This window comes from Rattus norvegicus, chromosome 9 (assembly GCF_021556685.1).
Source record: "Rattus norvegicus strain SHRSP/BbbUtx chromosome 9, alternate assembly SHRSP_T2T, whole genome shotgun sequence".
Classification (NCBI taxonomy): Eukaryota; Metazoa; Chordata; class Mammalia; order Rodentia; family Muridae; genus Rattus; species Rattus norvegicus.
The window spans coordinates 81,292,752-81,313,651 of NC_141542.1; the positions used below are offsets into that span (position 1 = coordinate 81,292,752).

At 41.1% G+C, this 20,900-nt stretch overlaps 1 protein-coding gene across 4 annotated transcripts in view; it reads left to right on the forward strand.

The window, feature by feature from the left end:
• Ccnyl1 (cyclin Y-like 1) overlaps positions 1-16,508 on the forward strand; it is a 36,493-nt gene extending 19,985 nt beyond the window's left edge. For 3 of the 4 annotated variants that reach the window (XM_087566241.1, NM_001447338.1, NM_001447339.1), the window contains 6 exon segments: positions 1,346-1,381; positions 3,312-3,363; positions 5,135-5,254; positions 9,120-9,286; positions 12,427-12,589; positions 14,366-16,508. In XM_087566241.1, the coding sequence (XP_087422367.1) occupies positions 1,346-1,381; positions 3,312-3,363; positions 5,135-5,254; positions 9,120-9,286; positions 12,427-12,589; positions 14,366-14,482 (655 nt within the window). In that variant the 3' untranslated portion in view covers positions 14,483-16,508. 4 annotated transcript variants of the gene reach the window in all.
• The last annotated feature ends 4,392 nt before the right edge of the window (positions 16,509-20,900 follow it).

Below are 20,900 nucleotides of genomic sequence, written 5' to 3' on the forward strand. Positions count from 1 at the left end.
ACAACTATCTAGGATCTGATGCCCTCTTCTGGCATGCAGGGGTACCTGCAGATGGAGTTCTCATACATAAAATAAATAAAAGAAAAAAAAAACATTTTTCCGAGTTTTGTCTTCTCCTCAGTTCGTAGATGAGTACAAGTACCTTAAGAAAGGAGATGCTGTGAGGCATTAATGCCATTGGCAGAAAACATCTGAGCAAGTCCTTTGATCTTCCCATATCCGCTTCCCAACCTTTTCAGCACAATGGAATCACCCTAGGAACTTGAAAGTAATCTTGTTACCCTAGCCTTGTTTAACCTAATGCCAATTGGTCAGAATGCCTTGGGCTAATCTTAAATCAGGGTGACTCTGTTATGAGGCAAAATTTGGGAGCCACTGCTTACTGAAAATAAAGAATTGTGCCTGCCTACTTGGTGTGGGACCTTAGACTCATCACTTTTAAACATTGGTTCCCTCTTTTCTAATCAAGTGATTGTTGGGTGAGCTGTTGTGTAGGTCTTAGTGTCCTTTTCAGAACCAATTTTTGTGTGTGTGATTTTAAAAATCAGTCTGAGGGTAAAACTGAAGCACTGTAGAAGTATCCATCTTTGATGTCAACAATGTTACAAAGTTCAAATTTTTAAATTTATATACAACTACTTCTAAAATTCAGATTTGCCTTCCCTCAAACATATTCAGTTTATATTTTAGATGGCATGGGCAGATGGCAAATAGAACACATTGTTCTCTAGTTCATATCATCTGTGGCAAACGTAGTAGAGTAACACAGTGTCTAAGGGTCATGTCTTCTTATTAATCTTTTACTTAAACTAGTTCAGGAAACCTCCAAGAATACTATACCTTTGTGCTGAATCGAAAGCCCTAATTTCAGGATACCTAGTTCTATCAGCAGAGTTGTGGGCATTCACTCATATTTACTAAGTTTTCTACTAATAATCACAGAAGTGATTTTAAATGCTTTTATTCAGTATACAGAACTTTCATTACTTACGTTAGGGAGCTAATGGTCTGTGGTGGTAAACGGATAGTCAGCTGTAAATTATCTGCAATCTGAGGCCTAACCAGAAATCCCTACTGTTCTAATCAGACATGTGCACAAATACTACAACTAAGGCTCTATAGGTAGAAAGGCAAATGACAGGAGGGATATATAAGCATTTGCACATGATCATAGTCAACAAAGTCACATCCTTCTACAGTCATGGTGTCTGGTTGTGTAAGAAGTCAGAGCACTGTAAGTAGAGTGGTGCCGTTCTAACTATAAGACTTCAGGGCTTCTCGAAACGTCAGCCCTGCTTGAAAATGAGAAAATAAATTGCTTCAAATATTTTTTTTCCTTCCACAGTGTGACCTTAGCAATATATTACCACATAAAGAACAGGTGAGCATGTTAAAATCTGTCTTACTATTCCAGCTAATTACCTTGCTAATACCAAATATATACAACAATATATATATATAAAACAATAGACACCAGAAGCTATCGAGTGTTTTTATTATAATATTGAAATGAATCTTATTAGAGTTCCTTGTTCTTAGGACCCTTTAAACAATCTCTAGTTACTGAAGATTCTAAACTTGCCGGTTCATATGTATTAAAATGTAAAAATATACATTGTAACTAGCACAGGAGTTTTCAAACTTGATCCTAATAATTTTTAACTATTTCCTTGTATATCTCCTCTGTACGCATTGTAGGTTGTTTAGCAATGTTACAATTGTCTGTTCCCATTGAGAGAAAAAGTACAGCAAAGAACCATCTTGTTAACATAATTTTTTTTTTTTTGGTTCTTTTTTTCGGAGCTGGGGACCGAACCCAGGGCCTTGTGCTTCCTAGGCAAGCGCTCTACCACTGAGCTAAATCCCCAACCCCAACATAATTTTTTTTAAAAATGACTATTCTGTGTAAAATTGAGAAAAAGCACGTCATTTGCATTTTTATAAATTTTAATGTAGGACTTAGTAGAAGACAAATAGAGTTTCATGTTTCCTTGTCTTCAACTGTCAGTTTGTTTTAACAAAGCAAGAAACCCAGTCCTCACTCGTATTCATTTGAGGGAAAGTTATTTTTAAAGCTTTCAGCTTTTTTTATCTTTTGATTGTTTGTGAGTTTCCCCATGTACCCCACTTTCAGACTTGGATACTCTTCTAGGACTACACCAAAGCTCATCCTAATCAAATTCTGTGTTTCTCAGTGAACCTTTACACTGTACTCATTGATCTGTGCCTGTATAATAAATGAATCTTTTACCAGTACAGATTTGGATGATACATCCTGGTCATATGGAAAATAATAACGAGTCACCTTCTTTATAATGCTAACAGGAAGTGTGAGCATGGAGAAGCTGTAAGCACATAGCAGAAGGCATAGGGCCACAAACTTGGCTTTACAGAGCTTGTCAGCTTGAATTTTATCATGACAAATTGTTTTCCTCAAAGTGAAAGGCTACTACATTCAATTTTGATAGTATTTGTAGTTACACATAAAATGATATTCTGTAAAAAGGGGGATGGCTGAGTTCACAAGTAAATCACATTCAGAATATTAGAAAAGAAAGGCCAGGATTTAGTGACATTAATTATCAAAGATGTAAACACAGCAGCAGGCTGGGGAGCCAAGGGCAGTGTAGTGCAGTGGGGGGAGAGTGCTGGCAGAGCGAGGGCCATGCCTGGATCAGTCCATTTGTTCATTCGTGCTCGCTCTCTCCCAGTCGGCTCTCTCTCCTAGTCGTCACAATGTGCAGTTGTAAGAAGCAGGCAGAATATATAATGAACAGTTTTGGAGCCCATGTGCCTCCTGTCAGGGACTCTCCTGAGTCTACAGCCTCACAAAGCAGTGATTAAATAAGTGAACTTCATTTGTTTGCTTGGTGAACTCTTACACACACACACACACACTAGTGTTTTAAGGGGGGGGCAGTTAAGTTTTAATTCATACTATTTATAAAACACAACTGTATAACTTAAAACAATGCAGAAAATTAAAGCCAGGTATTAAAGCCAGGTAGAAGCCTGTGAAATTCAAATGTTTTCACGTTCATCACCATTCTGAGTTCCTGATGTCCACTGCTGCTTACAGGAGGGGGAAGTTTAACCTGGTTATTGGCCCTGCCTGGAGTGTCAGTCTTTACAGGCACACTGACCAGCAAAGATGCCACAATGCTGAATAAAAAGAGGTTTTAAAACTGGGACCCAGGAGGAATTGTAAACTGCTTGCATTGTTAAAGGTTGGGCTTCCCCTGGGCCTCGCCCTACATCCAGCAGTTGTTAACTAAGACACTAAAACATCCCTGTATTGTTGCATTTTACAGAGATGCAAATAGATCCCTAGACATTTTTGATGAGCGGTCACATCCTCTCACAGTAAGTATCTGTTTGCCTTTCTTAAAATAGTGTTTTTCTTTCCTAGAACTGTGTTTACTTCATGTCTGCTTGTTATATAGCTGATGAGAAAACTAGTCCCTCCAGCTTGAGTTAGGAGTGTTGGACCGTAGCTGTGATGGAGTAACAGTGAGCTAAGAGAAGCAAATGTATTTATTGTCTTAAATAATAGAAAAGTCAGCTTTTCTAAAGATACTCTTCAGTAACATCAAACAGTATAAGTATTTGTAAACATCCTTCAAATACGTAGAAAAAAAAGAAATTAGGAAACTTTAAATCAGTTAAAATGGTATAAGCCAGGTGTGGTTTTGGGTATATGTGTAATTTTAGTACCTTGAAGGCTGAAGTAGGATAGTGATATGAAAGACAGTCTACATAGTAAGAGCAACATAGTAAGATCCTAACTTGAAAAACAACCAATCAATCGAAGAATCTACAAAAATTTAACAGGTCACTTTATCAGACATATGCTGGCCACTCATGATACTTAAGAGACACACATGCTGTGACTGTTATATGGACAATGTTAAGAGCCTATGGTTATAGGAAACAAAATGTTTTGGGTTTTTGTGATGGTTTGTATATGCTTGACTCATGGAGTAGCACTATTAGAAGGTGGCCCTGTTGGAATAGGTGAGTCACTGTGGGCTCGAGTCCCTCGCCCTAGCTGCCTGGCAGTCAGTCTTACCCTAGTAGCCTTCAGATGAAGATACAGAACTCTCAGCTCCTCCTGCACCATGCCTGCCTGGATGCTGCCATGCTCCTGCCTTGATAATGGACTGAACCTCTAAAACTGTAAGCCAAAACCAATTAAATGTCCTTATAAGAGTTGCCTTGGTTGTGGTGTTTCTGTTCGCAGCAGTAAAACCCTAACTAAGACAATTTTTTTTTAAAGTATGTTGCAGACAAGTGTCACCCCTGTAATACTTTAGGATCAGTATGATTTCAGCATTTAAAAAAAAAACAAAACTGGGTAGGAAAATGGAAGAGCATATATAAAATTCCTGAGCTTGTGTTTGTGTGTCTTTTTAATAAAGGATGAATGGGTATGAATAATTATAGTATAGCCATATATCGCCTAACAATGGGTATATCCTCAAACATGTTAGGTGATTTTGTTATTCTGTAACAATTGTAGAGTACTTCATCTAAGATGGCTGTAGTAGTACTCACTGACTTTATGGAACTGATATTATATATTTAGTTAATCACTGCCTGAAAATGTCATTCTTGCCAATTGCCACACTGTTTATATTGAAAAAAAATGAAAGTCACTGGGCCTGGTGACACACACTTTTAACCTCAGCACTCAGGAGGAAGAGGCAGGTGGATCTCTGTGAATTTCAGAACAGCCTGATCTACATAGACAGCTAGGGCCACAAAGGGAACCTGCCTCAAAACAAGCATACAAACAAAAAATTGAAATAAGTCATACTACCCAGGCCAACAAGATGGCTCAGCAGGTAAAGGAACTTGCTGCCAAGCCTGAGCATCTGTGCTTGACCCCCAGTACTGTAAAGGGACAAGGCCAACTCCTAAAGTTGTCCTTTGACCTCATGTGCACTGTGACTGTGCATGCCCATACACATATTTATACAAACATACACAATGAATGCTGTAAAAGCAGCCATACTACCCAATTGAAATTGTCTTAAGGAACGGGTGAGCACAATGTGGAGACAGACCCAAGTATTCTTAAGAATACTTAAAGATTTCCTTCACTCAGTATTTATATTGTATTTTTTTCTTTCAGAGAGAGAAAGTTCCAGAGGAGTACTTTAAGCATGATCCTGAACACAAATTTATTTACAGATTTGTTCGCACACTCTTTAGTGCTGCACAGCTGACAGCGGAATGTGCAATAGTGACATTGGTAAGCTATTCCTTTGCTGCCAAGCTTCATTAGAAAGCTTGTACCCAGATATTTCAGTCCTTGAAATTATCATAAAATCTTTAATAACCTTCTGAAGGAACCCAAAGACACACACTTGAATTTTACAGTCATTATGGCTTAAAATGTTACCATTGCCTTTATCATCACAAAACAATTGCTAAGAGAGAGCTCTTCCCTCTGCTGAGAGAGCTCTTCCCTCATACCTCGATACACATGTGCAGGCATGTTGATGGGGCAGGAATGCAATTCACTGCAGTTGAAGGCTCCCAGCTTCTTTTGTACTGTGTGCTTGGCCACTGTCCATCCTCTGTTTCTTGGATGATTGCTTATTTCTGCCTGTGAAGTTCCCAGGATTATAGTGCAGTAGTTCTTAGAAAGACTTTGTGAACTCACTAAGCTACAGGTATGTGCTTACCTTTATGTCGTTACCCATTGAGAAGGCCTATAGAAAGACTTACTTTGAATAATTCATGTTGTTCTAGTGGTTAGGATTTTACTGCCCTGCAGCAGATGCATAGTGAAAAGTCAAATGCTTGGCCCTGAGGAAAGATGACTACCTATTTCTTTACCATCCAGCTAGACTCTAAAGGAGAAACATGTCTTATGCTCATGATCAGATTCTTCCTGTGGCCACTAATGCTGTGGAGGAAGGAAATGGGGTTGGAAAGAGAGAGAGGAAGAACAGAGGGGCCCTGCCTGGCCCTTGAATATCCAAGACTGCAGAATGAATTTGAGTCAGAAGTAAAGAATTAAAAATATTTGCTGAAATGCAGAGAGCATTAGCAATGAAAATGGGCAGCCAACCCTCACAGATCTGTCTTCAGTGTTTGAGAGGAAAGTCTACGGGGAGGAGGCAGAGCGCACCAGGAGGAAACGCAGGAATGAGTAAGAAAAGGCAAGATAAGGCACTCCCACAATGGTAAGGCACTCCCACCATGGTAAAAGCTGAAGGAGGCCACAAGCCACTGGACAACCAGCTGCTCTACACCACTGTTGTAGCACCAGGACAGAGACCAGAGCACATAGGACAGGAGTCTTGCCTTTAAAATATGTCCTGAGCATAAAGAAGACCACGGTTGTTTTTGCAGATGTCTGTTTCAAGTAGTTGCGTTTTACCATGAAAATTAAGCATGGTAAAGGGCTCATGAGTGACTGGAGAGTTTTTTGTTTTAGATAAATGAGCAGAAGACTGTAGCAGGAAATATTTAAAAACAAAACAAAACAAAACAAAACAAAACAAAAAAAAAAAAACCATGCTCCTGCTGGCAGCCCATTCTCATCCTGACAGACTCTCTGACCCAGAGCTCTGAAATCTCTCCACCTGGCTTGCCACTCCAGCCCCATGCTTCCAAATTCCCATAGTTAGTTGGGGTGCACTTCTCGCAAATCCACACTTTGCCACCATATCTCTCTGGAACCCAGTTGAGTCGCTGCATGAAAGAAAACACCACACAAACTTAGTTTACAATCAGCAGGTAACACAGTTGCTGGGTGCAGCAACGAGATCCTAATTTGTAAGCCATTCTAAGTTAAATCCTCCAGTAGTGGATCCCAGTGATCTGTCACCTGATCCAGGTCCTCCACTAACCTACTACATTTTGTCTCAGTCTCCTCCCTCCAAAAGCCAAGTCTCTTTTTCCTGCCTCCCCTCTTTCTCTCTCCAACCCAGAAGTCCTCGCCAAGTGATTAGTCCCCTGAAGTCTTTATTCATTAGGGGAATGTCCTCCTTAGAGAAGTGGCATTTGAACAACATCCTAACTGAAAAGAGGAAGCAAGAAGCTTAGGTATTATATAGGCAGTGGAGCAGTGCTGAGACCAATGGTTTTCAACCTGTGAGTTGCAACCTCTTCAGTAAATTATGATTCATAACCGTAGCAAAATTAGAGTTATCAGGTAGCAGCAAAAATAATTTTATAAATAGGGGTCCCCACAACATGAGGAACTAACTGCATTAAAGGGTTGCAGCCTTAGGGAGATGGAGATCCTCTGGGCAAGACTGATACAGGAGCATCCCATGTGCTCAGGAAAGTAGGATGGCCATGTGAGTAGGAGTGAGGACTAAGGGAAATTAGGGGAAGGAGATGCCAGGGTCAGTCTCACAGGGAGAAAGAGGTTCCAGGTTGGTTAGTAACTTTTGGTAAGTCTTGAGCATGGGAAAAAGTGATCTTAATTTAGGAGGCTTTCCTGCCTGTTTTGGGAGAGATAGACTACAGTTAGAGGTCAGAATAGTGGAACATTAGGATGCTGCACAGTGAGACAGGCAAGCAGTGAGAAATGCCCCGGATCGAGACTCGCTAGATTGCCAATGAGGAGAACAGGAACAGGTGAGGTGCTGCTTGCAAGACTGCAGTAGGATAACAGTGTTTGGGCTTCCACAGCCAGGCAGGTGGGAAGTGAAGTGAGAAGGTCTGGGTCTGTAAGTGAGGACATGGAGGAGCAGCTTGGCAAGAGCTGTTTCAAATAGCAGCCAGAGCAGGAACAGGTAGGTGCACCAAGCGGTAGGCTGGAGGTGGGCTGGTATGTGTGTGATCTGCTGCTGAGCTGAGCTGAACAGAGCAACCAGACATTCACATTGAACTAATCTCTGGCAGGGGAGAAAGACCCACAAAAGAGAAGAGTTGGTTTTGATTTGAGGAAAACCAAGTCCTCACTGTGTCCTCACTGACACTGGACAAGTAAGTGTTCCTGAGGACTAGGACCTAACATGCCTGTCAGAAAAGGGCAGTCAAGATTTGCCAGTGCTCTACTGCTCTTGGACTATTTCTGGAAGAGCCGAGGGTACCCTGAGAGAGAGATTCATTCCTCAGATACTTGAGAGTGCCAAGTATGGGGGCTGGAGGATAATCTCATAGAGAACATGTAATATTTGGCAGACATTCAGGTTTGGAAAAAACTTGAGTTTGAAGAACATTACGAAATCTGAGCCATTAGTCTAATGACCTTTAAAAAATGATTATCTCTTAAAAGTAAACTCCTTTTTTGCCCTTTTTATCTTGATAAAAAGCACTTAATACCATATATGGACTGCCTTCCACAACTGAACTCTTTTTTGTTTCTACCAATTATAGACCATAAATACTTGTTGGGGAGCTTCTCTTGCCATTCTCCAAACTATTTGCATTAGCATTTATCTTGTACTTAGTATTGTCACTAATCTAGAGGTGATTTAAAACATGGGACTGAACACATAATAGTACTCAAGAGACTGAAACAGGCATACTGTGAGCTCAGGGCCAGCCTGAGCTATATCATGATACCCTGTCTCACAAAGCACTCACTTATGATCGCCTGCTTCAGTCTCTGGAGTGATTAAAGGCAAAGGAATTAAGTTGCAGATTAGAAGTGAGAGTGGAAAAGGGAAATGATTGTGTAAAGGACTGTGCTTGGATGCAGGTGGGTCTGTACTGTGCCTGTGGCGCTGCTCTACCCAGCAGCCACTGGGAGGCTCTCTCGTCCTAGTCCCACAGTTACTGTGAACCTGAAAGGGTTTAAATATTCTCAGGCTGACTTGGTTTTTATACATTTAAGCCTAGCATTAACATTGCCTGTAAAATTACATGTGGGAAACTTGCATTTAATGAACAGCCTGAATCAGCACTGACCTGTTTGCTGCTCTGCAAGCATAAAGATGACACCAGTATCACTCACTCCTCAGGATGCCCTTTACTGAGTGACAGTCCTCACTTACTCTGATGCATGGGCAGGGGCGGCAGCAGAGATGTCTGACTCCAGATCTGACCTCTTGGTGAGGTAGAGCAGAGTCTCTGTAGCACTGCCTAATGAAACACCCACACATTCAGTACGTGCCCTGAACTAAATCAAAGATCAGCACTCTATTCTGCAGGTTTACTTAGAGAGGCTCCTAACTTATGCTGAGATCGACATTTGTCCAACCAACTGGAAAAGAATTGTTTTGGGAGCCATTCTTCTTGCCTCCAAGGTTTGGGATGATCAGGCTGTATGGAATGTAGACTATTGCCAGATCCTCAAGGACATTACAGTTGAGGACATGTGAGTATGTGAGGTTTTGGAACCATTTTTCTAGTACTCTTACTTTGCGACCATAAAGTTTTAAAACTTAAAGAATGTTTTTAAAGGCTGTTTAAAACTCTTGTTTAAAGTTCTTAAAACTTCCCACCATGTATGTGTTTTGTTATAATGAATTTCTGTTCAAAAGAATACACTAACTAAGCAGCTGCTTAGACAGACAGTAGAAATAGACATAAAACTACATTCTTACCTCCAACTTTATAGTAGTCCATAGTTTCCATCATTAATTGGTAGGTCTTGGTAGAATATGTATAATAATATATACTTGATAAATTATCTTTCTTGTGTTTTTGATGACCTTTGCAAGAACAGCATAGTACAGTATATATTTTATTACTTTGTAAAAGCTACCTATTCTCCCTTTTTAAAGGGCATGCGCCTGGCTTTTGAAAGCATCTGCCTGTGTTCGTGTCTCAGAGCATCTAGACTTCTGTAAAGTTTAGCTTGAGCCTAAGTCATTCATTGTCTGTTTACTTTTGCTGCTCCCCGACTCCCTTTTAATCTGAGTATTTATAACAGAAACTGTGAGGTAAAAGTTTTACCCCCCTGCATGTGGAGTGTTGTTTGTTTTTAGCGATGATCTTGTGAGCCAGGAAGCCAGTTCCAGGATTCCTCTCAGGCAGCCCTAGAAGCAGCTTGGAGGTTTCCGTGGCTGTGAGCACACTTAGCACTTTCCCTGTTACCGCAGCACCCTGCTGGCCCCAAGACCACTGAGGGCATCGCCTTGTGATGGCCACTAGCATCGGGCTCATGCTGTAATGGGCAAGGCTGTGGAGTTTGCAAGCAGGATGCACACTGGAGAGGTTTCCAGCAAACTCTGAAAGTGCCCACTTGACAGTGAAAATGTCACTTTGTGGGTAGCACTCAAGAAGTCGTGTAGTTCTGAAGAAACTCCTTGATTATGTTAAACATCATAGGAAGACTAAGGTATGAGGGTAATAGAAGTTAGCCACTTCTGTAGTAGACTGTCAGTCAGAATTACCGAAGAGACCGCTACAGCAGCCGGAGTGTTTGGTGGGAATGACTTCTTTCCTAAATGGTGTGGCACTGGTAGCCATCTTAGCAAAGGATATGACAACAAAAGAATCTGAAATAAATAGACACTTGTGAGTTACTGAGGCCAGAGTGATTGGTCATTGTGTCAGTCCCCTACAGACTGGCCCCTGGGAAAAGGCAAGATGTGTAATCAATGCCACAAGTGACAACCGAAAATAATTATACACACTACACGTGATAGCTGAAAATATCTTAAAACTTAAACTTAGATAATAGGGGCTCTCATTGTAGTTGTAAGATCAGAAAAGATTCAGAAAAATGTTAGATTTCCCAGACATGAGCCCACTGCAAGGGCAGTGGTGGCAGGGTTGAGGCTCTGGTACTCACAGCCCTTTTGTTATGAACAGAGAAACACCAGGAGACATGTTCCTAACAGTTGCCTTTTGTTTATGATCTCAGCCAATCAAAGAGCATGACAACAAGGTTGACACACATTTGTCTCCTTCCCCTGCAGTTGTTAAAAATGTGTGCCTGTCATATTTTTCTTAAAACTTCCCACAATGGATGTATTTTGTTATAATGTATTTCTGTTCAAAAGAATATGTTAACTAAGCAGCTGTTGCTCAGAAAATGTGCTGTGCCCGTGAATGGTATGTCATTTAGATGTGGAAAAACCCGCAAGGTGCATATTCTGTTGGCATAGTGCTTTTCTTCTTTAAGCCTCTATTAATAGACACCGCTAATCCTGTGAAGGACCGTATGTTAACACAGTTAAAATGTATTAATGGAGAAAATATAAAAGGGATAGTGAAGAATGTTTGTTCCAGTAGCAAATTAAGTCTTGATTACCTGATTATCAAAACATCGTCTGATTTACATTTCTATAGGCTTATTGCCATATGAACAGGACATTAATTTTGGACATAGGCTGTTTAGCTTTAGTCTCAGCAAATGAGAAAACCAAATTCCTACTTTCCATATAGGATGTCAGATACTTTTTGAGGTGCTTAGCAAAAAAAAAAAAAAAAGAAAGAAAGGAAGGAAGGAAGGAAGAAGGAAAAAAATTAAAAACTTAGAACCAAGAAATTAAATATGTTCTAAGTCTTGGTCCTATTTGCTTAAGTATTTACAATTTGTCTATAATTTATAGAGAGGATTGTGACTGGTCAGGTGTACTCTGATTTTTAAGGTTTATTAAGCCTTCAGCAAGGTCACAGCCCCAGAGCCGCTTTGGTCCCTTGTCCACATTTCCCACTTTATTAAGCTCTCACTCTCCTGTGTCCCAGCTAGGGCAGCAAATGCTTGGGGTTTTTATTCCCTGCACAGGAGCCAGGTTTGTTGGTCCAGTGCTCCACTCGATGTAGTAGACTAAAGTGAGTTTAGTGTAGCCAGGACATCTGCCTTTGATCTCTCTGCTTTCCGGAATTTAAAATGAGTATTTTGACTGTCTTAGTAACAGTTTGTCACCTTAGTGCAATATTAAGGTGAGCAGAGACTTGGATTATGCCCATTGACATAGCCTCATGTGCCTGGGCAGGGGGAAGGGATTTCCTTTCCCATCCAGTGTAGCTTATTTATTTATTTATTTATTTGAGATGAATCCTTGTTGCCTCAAGAGTTTTTCCCCCTCAGAGATAATAGCGTAGCTCTTGATGGATCCATTTGTTGCCGTGGTGATGTGCCCACTCCTTTTGTTGGCGCTTCTCTACTTCAATAAGCCCCTTCCTGTTATCAGCCCGGTGAAAATGTCTGCAAGTTCTTCAGAGCTAATAAACAGCATACATCATCCCTTTCATCTGCTCACTGTAGCAGGCCTTGTGAGTGAGCATGGAGCTGAAGCGTACAGCTGCACTAATGGAACTCTGCAGCACAAGCGCATGAGAGGCTGGAACCTTTTCCCTCCACCCAGACTCAGTGCTGTGATGTGAAAGGACCACGAATAGCTGTACCTTGTTTGAGCATTAGTATATTAATCCAGCTGGGCAGCCTTCATGTGTTCCAAAATAGAATTTAGAACTATTCTAGAATCTCTGAATGATACTTTTGAAGATAGCCCAGTTGACTAAAATTGTCCTGTGTGAGTTTTGATGTTTGTCGTCCTCCAGGAATGAGATGGAAAGGCATTTCTTGGAGCTACTCCAGTTTAATATTAATGTTCCTGCCAGTGTTTATGCCAAATACTACTTTGACCTTCGCTCCTTAGCAGATGACAACAACCTGAATTTTCTGTTTGCTCCTCTCAGCAAAGAGCGAGCACAGAACCTAGAGGTAAGGCTGCATCACTGAGTGGGTTTCTGCGAGCCATCCGGTCAACATCTGTGAGGACAATGGGAAGCTTTTAAACGAACACAGTGAAGAGGTTATTATCTCTTTGGCATCATACTTCCTGGGCCTTTTCTGGTTTCTACAAGTATCTACATCATATAGAGGAATAAATATTGCCTCCTGATCATAACTCAGAGTCATTTTAATCAACTGTAATGTAGTTTTAATAGTTTCCCCGATTGATGGGTTAGAGAGACAGCTCAGCAGTTAAGAGCACTGAATGCACTTGCAGAGGACCCAGGTTCAGTTCCCAGTACTGCATGGCAGCTCCCCACTGTCTTAATTCCAAGCTCTGACCTTCTCACACAGACATACATGCAGGCAAAATAAATATCAGTGCACATAAAATAAAAATAATAGTTTCATGTTGAAGCTCTATATTCCCACAAAACCTTCTTGAAATTTCTTAAAATTATATCCTTAATCACAAATCTGCTGCAGTTCACTCAGCTGACAGATTGTCAGAGTTTGGATACCGTGACTGTGTTAGGCAGCGTTAGGGCGACACTGAGTCGCATGTTAAGAGTGGTAATGGGACCAGAGATTGAAGAGTGCTTCCTACTCTTCTAGAGGATCTGAGTTCAAATACCAGCAGTCACATCCAGAGCTTCACAATTGGGTATGGTCCAGCTCTGAGGGGTCAGTAGTACCCTTCAGACATCCATGAGTAGCCCTTCCCTCCTCCCTACTACAGTCATAAATAAAAATGTTTTAAAAATGAAAGTGTAACTTCTATAAGGCAAAGTAATATTTATGGCTTAACATTTTTAGTAAATTTTTTTTTTTCCGGAGCTGAGGACCGAACCCAGGGCCTTGCGCATGCTAGGCAAGCGCTCTACCACTGAGCTAAATCCCCAACCCCATTTTTAGTAAATTTAAATTAGTAATAATAAAAATTAATAAAATTAGTAAATAAGTCACACTGATTCACATACTAAAGTTCCTTAAGTTCCTTGATAATTTAAAATATTTTTCTACTATTAAATGTGCTAGTGAACTAGCAACTCTAAATGCTTCAGTCATTAGACTCCTGCTGTTGAGTATAGCATTCTCCCGCCTTGTTGTTAGACCAATGAAAACTGAGTAAATACTAATTGTTTTTGCACAGGTGTGTGCTCATGTTTAAAACAGTTACACAAGAAACATGATAATGATGTAAAAGCCTGTCACAACATCTACATCGTTGAGAACTGTATGTGTGGTACACTTATCTGAAGTTGACCTAGGTGTCTTCCTGAATCACCCTTCATTTATATTTTAAAATAAGGTCTCTCGTTGAATCTGGAGCTCACCAGGTTGCTAGAGACAGACCATTGAGGTCCTGGGCTTCTCCTTTCACCACTCCCTAGCACTGGGAAAACAGGCATGGCCCTCACATGCCTGCCAGGGAATGCAAACCTAAGTTCTGCATGCATGGCCAGCACTTTACTCACAGGGGTATCTCGCCAATAACTTAATAAAGTTTCCCTTTGATAAGCATTGAGTCCTGACCCTGGAAAGGTTAGTCAGTTAGCAGGAAATACCATCCGCAAGACAGCACTGTCGGCCTTCATCTTCAGATAACTCATGTGGCTGCATCTGTTTAGACTCTAAAGGATGGCTTAGTACACCAGTAGGTCGGTGCCTGCTCCATGGTGTAGTTTGTGTTGCTTTTTATTTTGTTTTCCTTAAGGTTGCACTCCTTTTTAAACCTCTGTGTCGTTTGGTTTCCTTTCCTAGGCCATTTCAAGATTGTGTGAAGACAAATACAAAGACTTGTGTAGAGCTGCTATGAGAAGATCTTTAAGCGCTGATAATTTCATTGGTATTCAGCGCTCTAATGCCATCCTCTCTTAAGAGAGAGACTTGAGGAGTGAGAACACCAGGGACTCCTCTGACAGACTGGAGAAACAGCACCTCTCCTGATCAGAGACCAGCAGAGGTGAGACTCCACAGAATGGGAAGACCTTGGATGCAAGAGACTCTGGACAGTGACTGCTGACTCCATAGGAAAGAATGGGACCTTGTCAAAGCAACAGCTCTCTGTCCTTTGTACTGTAAACCACTCCACAGCAAAAGCGCTGACCACACAGATAGTGCTTACCATGTAGGCTGATGGCTGTGAAATAGGTGAGGTTTTTAAATTGTTTCAATTTTTAGACTTTTGTTTGAGACAGGGTCTTACATAGCCTGGGCTGGCCTCAAAGTCAGTATATGATTGAGGCTGTCCTTGAACTCCTATCTTCCTGCCTCTACCTCCCAAATGCTGGGATTACCATGCCTGGCTCAAATTTTTAGACTTTAAAGACACTAACCATATAACTTTCGTTTTTCTGGTTTTTCTTGCCCCTGCCCCACCCAACTGCTGCATATGCTTTTAGAATTGATACATTTCAGTATTACCATTAAAACATGAGAATCCTTCCCCATTTTTGTGGTGCTGGGAATCAAACTGAAGACCTAGCATGTGCTTGGTGAATATGTGACCACTTAGCTATACTCCTCAGCCCCAAATATGGGATTCTTAACACTCGTGAAACCACCTAGGAGCGGATTGTGGCATCATTAGGTATTAAAGGCTTGCCTGCCCACTGAATCGTCAGAGCTGCTAGTCATTACTGGCCATCAGGTTAAGTTACCAGAAAGCTGCTGGAAACACTCGCCATTCGTGTTGTTTGCAAGTGCTGCCCGCTAGCGTTTTTGGTATGTTTGGAGCCATAAGAGAAAAGTATCCGCTGTTGACTACTTCTGTTGTGTCCACGCTGCATTCCTGTGAACTATTAATGGTGCTTCTCGTTTTCCGATTACTTTTCTCTTATTTGTTAAACAAGTGTATTAAAAAATGTTTTCATAATGCCAAACAACATAGCGGATCAGTGATCATGATCAAATAGTAAAAGTACAAAGTGTCCCTAAAATTAGTGATTGCTTCACACTTACTGTCCTATGGTCTCTCTGGGGACACTGCAACAGAAGCATAAAAGCCACAAACTTTCACAAAACATCTCTTGAAAGTTTTAATTTTACTGATTTGAAGTAATTAATTTTTTGTTTCTCAAAGATTGTAAACATAACCAAAAATATTACAAATTTGGAGGATTAAGTTGAAAAGAAAGGTAACATCAAACTTTTAGACAGTGTTTCATTAGTTTTGTAGCATTTACGGTTCTACGGGCGTCAGGGCTTACAACCGCATTGAGACTTGGGGGCTGTCCTGTCTTTCCATGGAGCCACTCCTATTTTCACGGAGTTCTTTGCCAGGCTGGACTCTCACTGCTTTGATCACCTAAGTGTCTTTACACTCAGTTAAGGGAGGCTATGAAAAGCTGTGTTAACTCACATGTAACAAATCACAAGGAATCGGAACCTCAAACAGCAGGTGAAATAAATGAGCAATTAAAACAATATCCTGCCTGCTCCCTTGGGCGCAGGCGTCTCGCTCACACTGCATCCTTGGCAGCCCTAAGCACAGGTTTTAAAGGGCAGGGAGCAAAGACTGGGAAAGTGATGGTGGCAGCAGCTAAATCTGAAATAATAAAAGACTTGCATCCTACAACTGTGCATTCTATTTCTTCTCACATCGAACCTTGGGGATCTTACCTGTAAACAAGACTTTTGTGGGCCAAGAATACTCTCTCTTGAGGCTGCAATGCTTCAGTGCTCGTAAGTGCTCATGTTTTTAAAGGACAGACAGAAGTGTTAAGGAAGGATGTATGGAATATTACAATCTACCACCTCAACAACATTGTTTATGGAGTTCAGAGCTTAGAGATTCAAGTATTGATTGCAGTTTTATTTTGAAAAGAATGCTACAACCTAACGTGGTTTTTCTTTCTCATGTTTATATTAAAAGAAAAGCTAATAAATTCTATTTTAATTAAAATATGGCTAGTGCGTTTGTACCACTTCTCTGTCCATTGGGTATTACCTCTCTAGAGCTTGAGTTTACTGTGGTCGTGAAAGCTTTTACATATTAACCAAACTGTTTTGATTCATGCCACTAGTTCAGGAGTAGTAATTGTGGTCCTCAGTCTCCCTGATGCTATGACCCTTTAATACAGTTCCTTATGTTGTGCTGATCCCTGACCATTAGGTTATTTTTAGTGCTACTTCATAACTAAATTTGCAAGCATGAATTTTAATGAAAATATCCGATTTCCATGATATCTGATATTTAACCCCTGTGAAGGGGGTTCCACCCCACCCCTACCCTACCTGAAAAGGGATCACACCCCACAGGTTGGGAATGTGTTCTACCTGAAGATAATGTATTGCATTAAGGAGTCTGTCTAGCCACAGTATTTAGTGACATCATGCAGTAAGTAGATAGCTTATCTGAGTAGTCCATCGTGAATCAGGAAGAATCACAGTAGAAGATGAAATTATAGCTGTAACACCAATGAAAAAAGTGGCTAGAGGGCTGGAGAGATGGCTCAGCGGTTAAGAGCACTGACTGCTCTTCCCGAGGTCCTGAGTTCAAATCCCAGCAACCACATGGTGGCTCACAACCATCTGTAATGGGATCCGATGCCCTTTTCTGGTGTGTCTGAAGACAGCGACAGCGTACTCATATACTAAATAAATAAATATTTTTTTTAAAAAAAGTGGCTAGAATGGTATCAAATTAGAACATGTTCCAGGGAGTAAAGCAGACCTAAGGGAATTTGAATTGGGATTACTTAAAACATGTTGCATGAAGCTTAACATGTGTCAGGCTTGCATTTCAGGTGAGAATAAACCTAAGGGTTTTGGTTTTGTTTTGAGACAAGGACTCTTAATTTGTATCCTGGGCAGATCTGGAAATCTTGAATACCCACCCCACCCCCAACTCTGCTGCTCAGTTAGGTTCCTGAAGTAAGAGCCACTCAGCTTCAGCGATTGTTGCTAAACCCTGCACGTTACACATTATTTACTTTTCCAATGTTTGAACTTAGATCTTTTGACGATGGATCAATTTGTCCTTGACATAGGATAATTGAACTGACAATTTAGGAAGGGAAACCTGTCATAAGTTACAAAAGAATTTGTACCTTAGAGCTAGAGACATGACGAAATGGTTAAGATCATGTTTTGCTCTTGCAGAGAACCTGAGAGCAACTCCAATACCTACATCAGGCACCTAATGGCTGCCTATAACTCCACATCCAGGGAGTCTGACACACTTCCGGCCTTAGGCACAAACACATGTACAACTCAAGTTAATTTTAAAAGATTTACATCTTACATGTAGAAATGCAGACGGGTCAGATGTCAAGGACCTGTAAGAGGGGCTGGGAACGTGAATCTTTTGGATAAGCTTGCATCATGAACATCACTGAGAATTGTTTTCCCTTCCTCAACCCTGACGCTAGGATATGTCATTTTGATAAATGGGAAATTGGATCAACTGAGAATGTAAAAAAGTGGGTAGGTCTCTGAAAATGAGGCAGGGAACCAAATCAGTAGGGTGCTAACTAGATCGTCTTGGGGTTCTGTACTTTCAAAAGATTACAAAAAGAAACATCTGCCTAGACTCATCCATTTTTGATTTTGTGTTTTAGAGGGTGGGTGGTGGTGGTCTGTTTGGTTTTTGTTTTTAACCTCTAATAGAGTTCGACTTTTTAAGATCTGTATTTATTTTTTGAGACAGTGTCCCACTATGCAGGTCTAACTGGCCTGGAACTCTGTAAGTAGGCTGGCCTTGGACTCAGAAAATCTCCTGCCTCTGTCTCCAGATTGCTGAGTTTAAAGACCTGTGCCACCACACTGACCTCAGAGTTCTAACTGGTGTATGATAATTTCATTATACAAAAAGGACAAAACTCTGAACTGCATGTTTGATCCCAGTATAACTACCATTTTTGCAGGTTGAAAAGTGGTGGCTGCTTAGTAATTCTCTCCCTGTTCACTGTTAGATTTCTTTGTATCAGATTTCAACCCAGACCACCCTTTCACATTTCCTGTTTTGTTTTAATTCAACAACACAGACCTTTATGACAGCTCAGCTTAGTTTCTTATATCCCTAAATACAGTATTCCCTGCTTCAAAGACATCTGTCAGTGTTAACAAAGGTATCAGGTTAGGCAGTGTGTTTATAAACTATGCAGGCTAGCTAAAGCCTTTCGCAACCCAGCTTCAGCCACCTTTAAAATGATTGGTTTGCCTGCCTGTCCCTTCATCCAGAAGCTGCATTCTTGACATTTAGAAAGAAAGCTCTCAGCAGAGAAATATCCCAAGGTAAAGGACTGGTTTCTGTGCAGACTGTGAGTCTAGTGTCCCATCACTAAGTCCAGCATAGGATTACTTCTGGTCTAAGTGCCAGCCACTTAACCTACCTGGAGTCCCGACTCTGCCAGCAAATGTCACAAAGGATCACATAGGGCTGTGTCCCCTAGTGCATACGAGCAACTTCGGTTTCGTGGGCTTTTTTCACTCAACCATGTTAAGTGGGTTTGCCAGTAAGAGAACATGTTCCTGCTCTGAAATAAACTTTTAGGAATCCCACCCTGTGGTTTGACATCTTCAGTGTGCAGGAATGACCACTGGCGCTGTTACATTGTGTAGAAGAGGAATTCTAAATCTGGTGAAAAGTTAACATTCTTTTCAAAGGGAAAAGTTCAGATCTTTAAAAGTTTTAAAAAAACACCTAGCCTTAGAACTGCTGTAAAAACTGGGCAGTCTCAGTGTGATCAAGGAAATTCAATGGTAGTCCCAGAACTTAAGAGCCACAGCGAGATACCAAATACCGTGAGGACTTCAAAGGATATCCAGGTGAATATTATCCCTTAAAAACAACCCTGCTGCTCCATTTCCTTACCCTTCAAGTCTACAAACCACCTGCAATCCCAACGGTTAGTCTCTAGTAGAACTAACTCCTCAGAAGGCTGACATTTAGTGTGCCCCCATTTCTCCCTCCCAGTCCTCAGGGCTCAAGGCCCAGAGGGACTGTTGCAATAGATCATCCCTGGCTTGTCCCCTGTAATCTCTTACTAATGCTCAACACAACACTCTTCATGCTGGTTGCTATATAAAAGCCCTCCATGGGGCTTCGACAAAATGCAGGCTTTCTATGGCTTGCAGGCCACCTGGCACAGGTGAAATAAGGAACCAAACCACCTGCCCCAAGTCAACAACACTTAGGTGACTCCACTACCTGACTGAGTGCCATCCTTTAAATGTCCCACTAGTTCTCAAGGCAGGACCATCAAATCACCTCCCAGCGGCTTGTCCTCCATGAGCAGTGAACTTTCTCTAAGTGCAATATGGTACCATGGACTCTGGTTCCCAGAATATTAGTGGAAGACCTGATGAAGTCTGGAGTTCCCATTGACTTTTTAGTTGTGACACAGTCAACTTTTAACACACCTTTGATCCCAGCACTCTGGAGGCAAAGGCTGGTGGATCTCTGAGGCCACAGTTCTACAACAGAGCTACAGAGACCCTGTCTCAAAACAAAACAAAGCAACAAAAGATTGTTAGCATTAGGGAAAATGGATAAGGGGAAAACAAGAACCCTTAATTATTCAGGGAGAAATTTTCCCAAGTTTAAATAGCTTTTTATTAAAAAAACAAAAACAAAAAAATAACAAAAATCAAAACTCACTGAAGTCCTAGGGTCGACTAAATCTCAGATTCCTGGGGCTGAGACTGGAATGTGCTTCCCAGGCAGAGCCCCAGTTGATTCTTATGCAGACACACTGTGAAAGCTTCCCTCTCCATTCCTCTCCACCCCACACCGGGAACTGCTGAGGGCCCCTAGCTTTCTGTTAAAATCTAGATTTAACCATTTAAACATTCTGAACCACCGAAAGTAAGTGCTATTCTTCTCTCCTTTTCACAAATGATAAATCTGATTCATTTATTTTATGTGACACAGATGATAAATCTGAAATGCTAACAGGTTGAGTGTCTCTGGATCAGGGCCCACAAATAGCAGAGCTGGGATTCGAACCATTGACCAACCTATATCTTCTTCAGTCCATACACACAGCCATTCTCCTCAGCATGGTTTCCATCTTTACAAACTAAAGAACTCTGGTCATGTCCTTTCAGTTTCTCACTCCCCTTTCCACCCTTTCTTCACTGGGTGAAAGCTGACCCTCAGAGAGAACAGAGGTGGAGACAGGTATACTGACTAGAGTTCCTGTGCGTGTGAATTGTGTTGCTCTTTCTCAGACTGTCCCCCCAACACAGACACTGCAGTCCATTACAATCATACATATTGACATGAATTAATCATTATTATACTTCTGCCCTATACATTTTAAAACCTTAAATACCCATCTTTCTCTCACAT